Genomic DNA, 11,750 nt, shown 5'->3' with positions numbered 1-11,750 from the left:
TAGTTGCATCAATTTAAATTTACATGGTGTTGTTAATCATGTTAATTGTTTGCAGGTTGCTCATTATTTTGGAAGAGATCATACCCATAGTAATTAAAAAGCTAGGTTACATTTTTGGAAGATTTCAGTTATCAGCTGGTGTGGATGCAGGGCATATATATTTATTGTATGGGATATTAGTCATGATTGATATTAGTCTGCCTTTAGACTTAGATATTTTACCATTCTAGACACATATTTTATTTATTCATTCAAGTATAGGATCCTTATATATTTTCTTGTACAATATTTTTACTTTAGCATTGTCTATTCTTGACATAATCCAATCTTTTCAAAGTGGCAAAGGAGGGCTTTAACATAAGTTGGGGTTGTCAACCAAAATAGAATATGTTACTTATTCCAAGGAGTTAATATAGTTATATTTGTTCACATTTCAATGCAGATTTCATATCTCTCCTCTTAACCTCTTTCAAGCTATAATACTTAATATTGCCCCCTTTATTAGAGAGGTATTAAATGTAAATTTTTAAGAATTCATGATCAGTTACATGAAGAATTATTGACTAATCTGAAGGTTGGAATTTTATAGATTCTCCTTGAATGAAACCATGTTTCAAATGGTCATTTTACAGTGGTGGCATGCCTATGATGGTCTAAAGGAAACAAATGGCCACCAGTTTCTATCTGCAGATGGTTCTCTTTTGAAAAACATGGTAATGTGAACTGCAAACTATTAATGTTCTTTTTTTGATTTGCATTTTCACTCTTTGGACCTAAATGAGTTTGGTCTTGTTCTATAGGTGAAACCTGATGACATATGTTCCCAAGTTGGTTTATGTTCCGCCAAAAGGATTCAATCTAAGAGGTCAGAAATGTNTATGGCTCTTTTATATAAATGTCTCTACTTTCTGCTTCCCTTGCACTGCTTTTTCGCCATATTTGTTTAATTGCTAGTTAGTTTGGTAATCATTTGAAGAGATTGGATGAATGTGTGATACTTCTTTCTGATTATTAAGGTTAAAAAGTCAGATGTATCAATTCCATGCATTAGCAAATAAGAAAAGACAAGTTGTTTAAAAAAACTGTCTGGGAACCTTAATTATATTGCAATTACCAGATTAATAGTCTATGATTCTATTATTTTATCATTGGGAGAGTTTAGGATTTGACCTCACTCATGCTAAAAGCCCTCTATATTTTGGCTGAAATAGATTCCTAAATTAGTTTGAATTCCATTCTTGTGCAGCCCTGGGATCAAAAACAGAAAATTTAATCATTCCAAACCGAACTAAAAATCTTAAAACTAGTATTTTAATATTCATATTAATAGTCAATTACATTTAAATCAGTATAAAATATAAAAAAAACTGTGTCCAGAGAAAATGCACTTTTCTTTCTCTTAAGTTATAATAAGTGCATGTCTGGAATGTGCTTAAGTGAAAGATGATCTAACACACGCGCCACTCTCCAAAGTTTGATTCTGTGAAGTAGTTTTAGAGATCCAGACTAAGTTAGAAAATAACTTACGTGATACTAATTTAGAAAATAATTTACATGATATAAACTTTGTTATCTACTATTGTTTTCTGATTTCACTTTTACTCAATTGTTGAGATAATATTTGGCTTTACATCATATATATTTACTACATGTTATTATTTTCATTAACATGCAATTTGAAGAATATGACATAAGGATTTGTTGTTCATGGATCCTTTATGGTGGCTAAAACTATTATTGTATATTTAATGGTTTTTTGTCTTAAATGGACAGGTCTGAAGAGACCAAAGGCTACTTTAGCATATGTGGTGCAGTCCCTAGAGTTCAGTTTGAAGATAGTGTGTTATTAAATGTATACAAAATGTTTATGGTGCTTTTCATTTGTTATTGTTTTTCCTTTCCCAAAAGGATGTGTTGGCACACTAATAGTATATATAGTTATTTGACACCTCTCCTTAGAAAAGTTATAAGTTATTATAGTCATTGTTTTTGGATTTACTATGTAATATAAGGAATGATTAAATATGTGAATCTGACATGTGCAAGTTATTGGTTCATGTTAGTTTATGGTCATAAAAGGAATAGATAATTAGGATAATATTTTTTTTTATAAAACAATAAAGTTACATACGGATTTTTCTGTATGTATTTTTTTTAATTATATACAGATTTTATATACGGATTTTTCCGTATATAAATTATATACGGATTTTCCGTATATAAATTTTATACGGATAAATCCATATATAATTTACCTACGATAGTTTTATATACGAATTTTTGGCCGTATGTAATCCATATATAATCAAATTTTATATACGGATTTTGAGTCTTATATACGGATTTTGGCTGTAGATAATGAAGATTTTTCTTGTAGTGGGTATAATATCCACAGGCTGATCGGTCTGTAAAGAATCCTCCAACGTATCTTCAATAACGCCTTCTGCTCACACCAAGGGATGATCATCGTAGTGAAGAGAACAAAAACCGAACGGCCAAATACCGAACAACAATATTGACAAAGACAGAAAAGATAAGGGTAAGCTTATGTAAATTTAATTAATCATTTCCAACATACATATAGACATGAAAACCGAATAGTAAAAACAACATCACATTGATAAAATCTTCATACATGCATATCTGTATAAATCGAACGTTCAAACTATCATAACCGACCACTTAGACACTGTCTGGACTGTATGAACCATGTAGCTCGACGTTTCTAGCACCTGGTGTGGTGTAGTAGCTGGCATAACTCATCAGTTGCCACTTGAGGTTAGTCCTACAACGATCATCTGGTCTTATGACCGCAGACCTCCTGTCATTCCCACGCATGAATAACCTTTCTCTACATGAGAAAGCGTCATCACGGAATATCAAGAACAAAACGACAACAGAGTCTAACCATGTTCATACTTTACCAACCATCACCAATCATGAGACATTCCTTCCTTGGAATTCTCGTACTTAACCAATATCAACCAGTTTAAACGAGTACACACAATCACATTCATAAGAATAGAAGATGTTAAAGGGGATGACCGAACGGTCTAACACTGAGAAAAACTGATTATCAGACTACTTTAGCAAGTGACCGAACGCTCTAACACTGAAAAGGACCGAGTACTATCCGAAGCAAAGCAAAACTTATAAATGATTTATGAAGATGACCAAATGCTCAACAACTGAGTTAAACTTTAGTAAGACCGAGTACTATATAATTCAGACCGAATGTTTTTGGAGTAAAAGAGTTCTCTTCAATAGACTGAGTGTCAGTACAAGACCAAACACTCTTTGGGAAGTAAGTGTAAGTTTAAGACCGAGCACTTTTCCAAATAAATAATATTATAAACCGAACACTTTAAAGATCAGGTGCTGGTATAAGACCGAGCACTAAAATAACCGAAGGCTAGTCTATGAACGAGCACTTCAAGACCGAGTACTTGGTGTAAGACCGAGTACTTTAAATCATAGTAATACTAGTTTATGACTAAGCATTTCATAAGACCGAACATTTTCTGGATGAATAATAATAATAATGTGAAACTAAACGTTTCATAGGTTAAGTGTTAGTCTAAGACCGAACACTTGTATGACCGAACGCTTGATTTATGACCGAATGTTCTTAAACATACTATATATACTAAAACCAGGAGGGAAAGACTCCCTTGACTTCTTAAAAGAACCAGATTAGGCAAAATAGATAACAAACAATATGAGCATCACAAGGCCGATCGGTCATCAACTGCTCTTTGTAGAAGAGGATTAAGTTAAGACCAAACGGTTTAGGGGAGGACCGAACGGTCCTAATGACCTTCAGTCACAGATTCCAGAATTTCTCTAAGTTTAATATATTTACACTAAGTTCCTAACCAATATCAAACAATTCATGCAACAACATAGAACATTTCATCATTCCATTAAAATCATCAAACATACACACATTAAATCATGCATTCCAATCATACAAATTAATCATAATTAAATCTTATAAGCTTCCCTTACCTCTATTTCCAGCTAGGCTTCTAAGGTTCTTTGGCAGCAACTACTTCTTCTAAGGTTTCCAAGGTCCAAGGTCTAATTACAAAATAACGGGTTCAGAGAAATGGTTTAGCTAACACATGCAAGCTGAAAGTGTGCGTGCATGCAAGAATACAAAGAAGTTTCAAAAGTCAGAATCACTTACCAGTCCAAAACAGAAATCTGATCGGTGCAAATTGAAGCTCTTGACACTGGGAGTAATTAATCTGAAAGGAAGTATATGACCGGAGGAGAAATGGTAGTCAGAAATCTAGAGAGAAGTTGGAAGGGTGTAGAGAGAAGGAGGAGAAAAATGGAGTTTCTAAAAGTTGAGTTTGAGGGAGAGGAAAGGTTGCAATGTAGAAAGTGGTGCCAAATTTAAAATCTCACTTTAAATATGGTCACCAAGAAGGACGTTCGGTCCATTCTCTGCCTGCCACATGACTTCCACTATCTGAAAATTCTCATTCCCTCAACTACCACACGTTTACCGAGGGCGGAAAATTAAATGCACTGCAAGGCTTGTCTCCCACTTACATGAAAAAACTGGAAGGGTGTGACAAGTGTACTCTACTAAAGTGAGATATTTAATGGGGTGTGACAAATTTCATTTCCAAAAACTTAATATCATGAAAAGTACTTAATAAAAATATTAATTTTAATAAAAATATTTGTATAACATTTATAAAAAATTAAATTTTATTTTAATTTCAAAAAAATAAAATTATATTATTTTAAAAATATTGAAACTAAATTTAAACAAAATAAAAATACAATTATAACTAAAATAATTACATTTAATATCTCAGTAATACATGACATTGTTACTCTTTAACACAATGTTAATTTAACAAGTAACAATATTTTAATTTTATAATTTAAAAAAAAATTAAAAATAAAATAAATAAAAAAATCACGGAGTGATACTTTTTAACGATATTAATACAACACTATCATAATTGCATCAATTTTTTCATAATAAAAATCAAACTAGATACAATAAAAAAGGACCGATTGATTTAAAAGAAACGGAGAGAAACATTATGATTTAACCAAACATATTTTATCCAATAAGAATTTTCGTAAAGGATAATCATTAATTAAACTCGTTGACGCTTTTAAAGAAAGATGCTTCGAAAAGGTTTAGCATTGGTCACTGGAAAATTCCAAAGGGGCACGAGTTTACCTCATCAAGATGGCATGAATATGAAGAAACAGAAGTCAGAACTTCATACATCATGTCCAAAACAAGTAAACAAGAATCAAATTTGATATCGTGATGATGTGGGCATTGCAAGCATACATGCATACAACACTCACAAAAAAGTTTTGGTGCGGTTTGTTCACAGGGTGGAACCAATCATTGCTGTGCAGAAGAGAGAAAAAGCAATGAATTAACAGAAGGGGTCCTTCAGCAAATGATCAAGTTTGAATCTACAACAAAGTGAGGGTCCCACATGTCCACCTTGTTCAAAGTTCAAACATCCCTCGCAGGTGTGTGTGTGTGTGCACTTTATGCTTTTGTTGTTTTAACAACAGCGCCTGCTACACCTTCATCAGATTCTTCAATTCTTCTCTCTCAGCTTCCTTCTTGGATTCTCACTTACATTTGCTTCACTTTTTTTTATCCTTCTCACTGCCACACTGTTGTTTTTGGAGTTCTGTGCTAAAATAAAGCCCGTAACTGTCTCAGGGTTACCTCTGTTGTTTTTTCACCTTGTATGAACTGGTGAGTTTATGGTTCAACATGGTACGCGTTTTTCTAGAACATGTTTTTTTTTTGGCCTGACGTTATTGCTGTCGGCGCTTTTTATCTGTCGGGCAATGTTTGTAAGGGTGTTTTGTTTTAGCGTTGTCCTTTGATCGAAGAGTTGAGTCGTTTTTCATAAATCTCAAAATTTTCTTGTGTTCTCTATTGCCACAGTAAGATTTTCCTTGAAGAAAGAATTCAGAAAAAGCAAAATGTGTATATTTCACTTGGGTAAAATATTGAATTGAACTCCATTTGTGTTGCGTATTTTTTCCCCCTTATGCTGCTTCACCTTTTTTAGCCTTCAATGCCATTCTTTGATTTCTGTATAATTGTGGTTTTGACTAATTGACCTTTCGGATTTACAAGCTGGGTTGTTATCTTAAATCATTCATTTAGTATTTTTTACAATTTGCTCTGTTGTTCAACACAGCTATGCCAAGCTGTAGCTTTTAAGATTTATTGCGGGCAGTGAAATCCGGAGTAATAGCCTAACAAATCAAGTTTCAAGATTAACATTTACTATGTTATTAAATATTAACTATGATTTGGGTGTGTTTATGTATCTTTTGGCAGACCTATGAATGGATTGGAAGATCAACAGGGAACAATAGCAAAGAAGTGAAGAGGAAATGAGAGAGGAGTCAATAGGGATAGTTATCGGGGTTTCCATAGGGGTAGTTATTGGACTGGTTTTGGCAATTTTTGCATTCTTCTGCCACAGGTATCATCGGAAGCGTTCACAGATAGGCAATAGCAGTTCTAGAAGGGCTGCTACCATTCCAATCCGCGCACATGGTGCTGATTCTTGCACCATTCTATCAGACTCAACCTTAGGTCCAGAGTCACCCATAAAGTCTGGAAGGTATGGCCTTCCCTTTTGGCTTGAAGGGTTTAAGAAGAGTAGTAACATGGTCCCAGCATCTGGCCTACCTGAATATGCATACAAGTAAGAGTTTGTTTCTTATATGAAGTTTTCTTCATTTGCCATTCTTTTTCTTTTGGGAAGAGCCTATTTTAGTCTGCTTGAGTCTAAGAACAATAATTTTCTCTTTATTTTCTCAGAATGGAATATGAAAATGGTCCCTTAAACTTGCATTGCATGCTTCTTGAATCATGATCTGTATACTATAATCAGAAATAGTCTCAAGTTATGAGGTTGAAACAGTTTCGAGCCTTAGTTTTAAAACTACTAGGCATTGTACTTACAAAAATAGATGCTTGATTTGACTTTAGGAATGAACATTTGGACTCATGCTTGATATGCATCTGCTAGATAAATGCATATGCAAACATAAGTTTTAACTTATCATATCTGTCTTTTAGGATAAGCCAAAAGTAACTGTTTTGTTTGGATATGTTTAATTTTTAGTGACTATAAATTGTGACCAAGGGAAATTAAAAATGTTTGACTATGTTTGTCCTTCTATCTATTGAATGTTTTATTTAAAATTCAGGGATTTGCAGAAAGCAACACATAATTTTACAACAGTCATAGGACAAGGTGCATTTGGTCCGGTTTATAAAGCTCAGATGTCTACTGGTGAGATTGTTGCAGTTAAAGTTCTTGCAACTAATTCTAAGCAAGGGGAGAAAGAATTTCACACAGAGGTTGGTTGGCAATGTCATTTTCCATTACTTGGCCACATCATCAATATCATAAATAGGAAAAGTTTATGTTGTTTCTGTCTACTTCAAATAATCAGTTAGTGACTAAATAGGCAAGTTTACTTTTAGATGAAGTTAAGGACTCTTGGAGTAATTGATGATATTGCAGCTTTACAGTCCTTATCTATTCATTCATTTTCTGCAGTGCCTTTCTTTTCACTCCAGGGAAATTTCCAATTGCAACTTTTAGTGTTCTACTTTTTCTCAGGTCATGTTGTTGGGAAGGTTACACCACAGAAATCTGGTGAATTTGGTTGGATATTGTGCAGAAAAGGGGCAACATATGCTTGTATATGTATACATGAGTAATGGTAGCTTGGCATCCCACTTGTATTGTAGTAAGTCATCTATCTCTCCTTTTGAATGACATGTGTACACTGTTCTTCTATACAAACTTCGGTCCCTGAATGTGTTCACGGATTGCAATAATAGATTGAACAATATGCTTTTCTTGTCTATATATTCAGGTGATGTAAATGAAGCACTGTGCTGGGATTTGAGGGTCAACATAGCTTTAGATGTGGCAAAAGGCTTGGAGTATCTTCATGATGGGGTAAGTTTCCATGTGATCTGAACCAATCAAACTATAACTTATATGTTGCTATAATTGTTTGTATTGTCATATCAGGCAGTTCCCCCTGTAATCCATAGAGACATCAAATCTTCCAATATTCTGTTGGATCAATCCATGCGAGCCAGGGTATGTCCTTGTTACTCATCCTCCATCTTTATCACTGAAAAAGTAGCTTGTAAATTGCAAGAAATACACACACTATACAGTAGTATTGCAACTTGTCATTGTCATTTGTTGCCCGTTAAGAATCGAGTCCAGATTCTCTACTCATTTTTTTTTTTTGTGTTGTCTTGTGTCGATTCTTCAAAATACACTAATGTTGGTATATTAAAAAAGCTTTTAATATATTTTAAAACATTAAAATCAATGTCAGTCGATATATTTTAAAGGCACAGCAGTGGAACAATACCAAAAATTCAGTAAAGAATCCAAACTCGTTAAGAGTCAGATGCTTCTGAATGTTGAATTGTTAATGTTGAATCAAGCAGGTTGCTGATTTTGGACTTTCAAGAGAAGAGATGGTGGACAAACATGCAGCCATTAGGGGTACCTTTGGCTATCTTGACCCTGAGTATATATCATCAGGAACATTCACCAAGAAAAGTGATGTATACAGTTTTGGAGTGTTGTTATTTGAAATTATAGCTGGCAGAAATCCTCAGCAGGGTCTTATGGAATATGTTGAGCTTGTAAGACCTCTTTCTCTCCCTCTACAGCACACTGAGAATAATTGTTAGTGGTTACAATCATAAGCATAGGTATATTCTTAGGAGTAGTAGAATGAGTTACTTAAAGTGGTACTTAAATTTTGAGAGTTTCTTCTCTCTAATGATTAATGATTAGGTTCTCTTCTTGGGCTTAATGATATGTATGTAAAGATAACATTCAAAATTAGATTGTTATTTTGAAGAAATCTATTAGGGTCACATCAGTATATTGGTTAAAGATATTAGTGTGTCTAATTTATATATGATTTTTTATTTTTGTTATAATAAATATTTTCACTTTCTAATTCAATAATTAGAGTTTGTTAAGAAGAAACTATTAGGTGGTTAGGAATCATCATGGTCCCTCTTAATGGCTTGTGATGAACTAAAAATGTTATTAGTTTCTTTTTTCTGTAAATTAAAATTTTGAATACATGTTACATCAGATTGGTTGGATGAGATCATAATTTCATAAAGATCATTGAGATTATGAACTCGATACTAAATTATCTAACAATTTTATCTTGTCAAGGCAATTCAATACAGTTCTTCAGATGCTTTTAATATTGTTTTACTGTTAGAATTGAAATTTAACTTCAATAATCTACATAATAAGATATGCATTAAGCAAACATTATAAGATAAAACTTCCATTCAAGAATGCCCATTCGATGACTCTGTCTGATGAAAACGTCAAATATTGGTTGAATGAAAGTGTCATGGTCAAGAAAGAAAACATCATGCATATTCATTTTGTGCGCTAACGAATGTGATTGATGGATGATGATTAGGCAGCAATGAACATCGAGGGAAAAGTTGGGTGGGAAGAGATTGTGGATTCTCACCTTCAAGGAAACTTTCATGTGAAGGAACTGAATGAAGTTGCAGCAATAGCTTACAAATGCATCAACCGTGCACCAAATAAACGTCCTTCTATGAGGGACATTGTGCAAGTGTTAACAAGGATTCTTAAATCAAGGCACCATGGGAACCATCACAAGAATTCCTTGTCAGCCACAGATGAAGTTTTCATTGATCCTGACCAGCTAGAGACCATGATTTCAGTCACTGACCACAGGAGAGAAGAATCTAAGGATAATCCTGCGACAGAGGTGTACGATGAGTAGAATGTTGTTTCACAGTAACCTCATTTTTTTAGTTAACTTCACCTTTTGATTTTGGATTTGCTTGTACATGGTTGTAGATTTGGTTTCTATACGGTTTAGTTAATGTTCTATCTTTTTCTTTTCTTTGCATTGTCTTGCAGAAATGATACACCCAAATTTGTAAACTAGTACTTTCACTAATGGGAGTGAAGAGAAAGATAACTTTTCCCAAATTATATTAAATTTATCGGTTTTTTAACAGCCATTATTTTAAAAACAATAAGGAGAAATATAATTAATTATGCAAACAAAATTATTAAATTCATGTAAAGGTCATCTATATACTCACTATGAAAACTTAAATAAGATTTCTTATTTATTCTAACTCACGTTAGGAATGATAAAATGGGCTTGGGTCGGAGGGTTGAGTTGGTGATTCTATGGGCCTTCTTCCATGCAATTTCATAATTTCTCTTATATATAATATAACAGTATTACACTCGTGCAATACAGGTCTTCTTTTAATACATTTGAAAGAAATTTATTTTATGTTAATTATTTTGCTTAACATTAATTCTTATTAGATAATGTAAAAAATAATTTATTAAAGTATTGATAAATTATTTAATAATTTTTTCGGTAACATTTGTGTGGGGTCGATCATCCTTCCTTCTCTCCTCTATTTCGATCGTTTTGATCCTTTCTAAGTCCTTCAATGGGTGGTGGACTTACAAAAGACACTCTGACACTTAAGTTAGATATGTTGTATAAAGAGGTATCTATTTTATTTAGGATAGCTCAAGATCTTTGTACCTAGGTACCAATTGTACATTTATAGGACTGTGGCAGCTAAGTCCATTGATTAACCATTACTGCAGTATATCTTTTAGGCAATCAAACAAAATAATATTTGCTAATATACTTGCTAACGGTCCATTAATATCATATTTTGGTGCAATATGACTTGTCAATACCTCATAAATAGCGTATATTCGCATTTAATATGACCATTAAACATATTAATTGGTCATTAATGATATTTACCTTTCCTGATTAGTGTTTGACTGACAATCAGTCGGTTGCTTGTTTTGGCTCCGGATTCTCCTTAGCCGTTCGGTCACCAGGGTATAGTACATTAAGCCCCCTAAGCCCCGAGCAGCTGTTTTGCAGGTGCGAAGGGGTTTAAATATGCCGGACGAGAATGGGAGTTCACAAGGAGCGTTCCCCACTGCTCGGTTTTTGCCTTTAACTTTCTGGTTGACGAGAGGGATTTACCTCTCAGTTTTTTCTTCAACGAGAGGGATTTACCTCTCGGCCGAGAGGGATTTACCTCTCGGTCTTTGTCTTCAACGTTTTGGTTGACGAGAGGGATTTACGTCTCGGCCAAGAGGGATTTACCGCTCGGTCTTTGTCTTCAACTTTCTGGTTGACGACAGGGATTTACCTCTCGGTTTTTTTTTTCGACGAGAGGGATTTACCTCTCGGCCGAGAGGGATTTACCGCTCGGTCTTTGTTTTCAACTTTCTGGTTGACGAGAGGGATTTACCTCTCGGTTTTTTCTTTGACGAGAGGTATTTATCTCTCGGCCGAGAGGGATTTATCGCTCGGTCTTTGTCTTCAACTTTCTAGTTGACGAGAGGGATTTACCTCTCGGTTTTTTCTTCAACGAGAGGGATTTACCTCTCGGCTGAGAGGGATTTACTGCTTGGCCTTTTTCATTAATATTTGACGAGAGGGATTTACCTCTCGGTCTTAAACATCAACGAGAGGGATTTACCTCTCGGCTTAGGGGATTTACCGCTCGGTCTTTAACTTCAGATTCTTCTTCATGGGGGAATGTCTTTGATTTATTGTCTTGTAACCTGTATAAAAAAACTCGTTGACGATGTTGATGATGACTATCTCAACCAAGGGTGGTGGTT

General features: G+C 34.2%; 1 protein-coding gene across 3 annotated transcripts; it reads left to right on the top strand.

The window, feature by feature from the left end:
* The first annotated feature begins 5,171 nt into the window (after window positions 1-5,171).
* On the top strand, window positions 5,172-10,061 carry LOC106754551 (calcium/calmodulin-regulated receptor-like kinase 1). 3 transcript variants are annotated; one of them, XM_014636584.2, is made up of 9 exons: window positions 5,172-5,274; window positions 5,373-5,517; window positions 6,350-6,722; window positions 7,231-7,384; window positions 7,650-7,779; window positions 7,909-7,994; window positions 8,070-8,141; window positions 8,504-8,704; window positions 9,514-10,061. In XM_014636584.2, exons 3-9 carry the CDS (start codon window positions 6,406-6,408, stop codon window positions 9,847-9,849), a joined length of 1,296 nt encoding a protein of 431 aa, XP_014492070.1. In that variant the 5' UTR covers window positions 5,172-5,274; window positions 5,373-5,517; window positions 6,350-6,405; the 3' UTR covers window positions 9,850-10,061. The 3 variants fall into 3 exon arrangements, with proteins under 3 accessions (XP_014492070.1, XP_014492060.1, XP_022634368.1); XM_014636574.2 differs by having other exon boundaries at window positions 5,176-5,517; XM_022778647.1 differs by lacking the exons at window positions 5,172-5,274; window positions 5,373-5,517 and adding an exon at window positions 5,531-5,752.
* Window positions 10,062-11,750: the final 1,689 nt, after the last annotated feature.

Source organism: Vigna radiata, chromosome 2 (genome assembly GCF_000741045.1).
Source record: "Vigna radiata var. radiata cultivar VC1973A chromosome 2, Vradiata_ver6, whole genome shotgun sequence".
NCBI lineage: Eukaryota > Viridiplantae > Streptophyta > Magnoliopsida > Fabales > Fabaceae > Vigna > Vigna radiata.
Note: the sequence above shows the minus strand (reverse complement) of the source record. Positions and strands in the feature narration are given on the sequence as shown.

Coding starts and splice junctions, on each gene's coding strand:
- LOC106754551 (XM_014636584.2), top strand. CDS start 6,406: ATGAGAGAGGAGTCAATAGGGATAGTTATCGGGGTTTCCATAGGGGTA. Junction 7,780..7,908: donor GGCATCCCACTTGTATTGTA/GTAAGTCATCTA, acceptor CTATATATTCAG/GTGATGTAAATGAAGCACTG. Junction 8,142..8,503: donor ATCAATCCATGCGAGCCAGG/GTATGTCCTTGT, acceptor TGAATCAAGCAG/GTTGCTGATTTTGGACTTTC.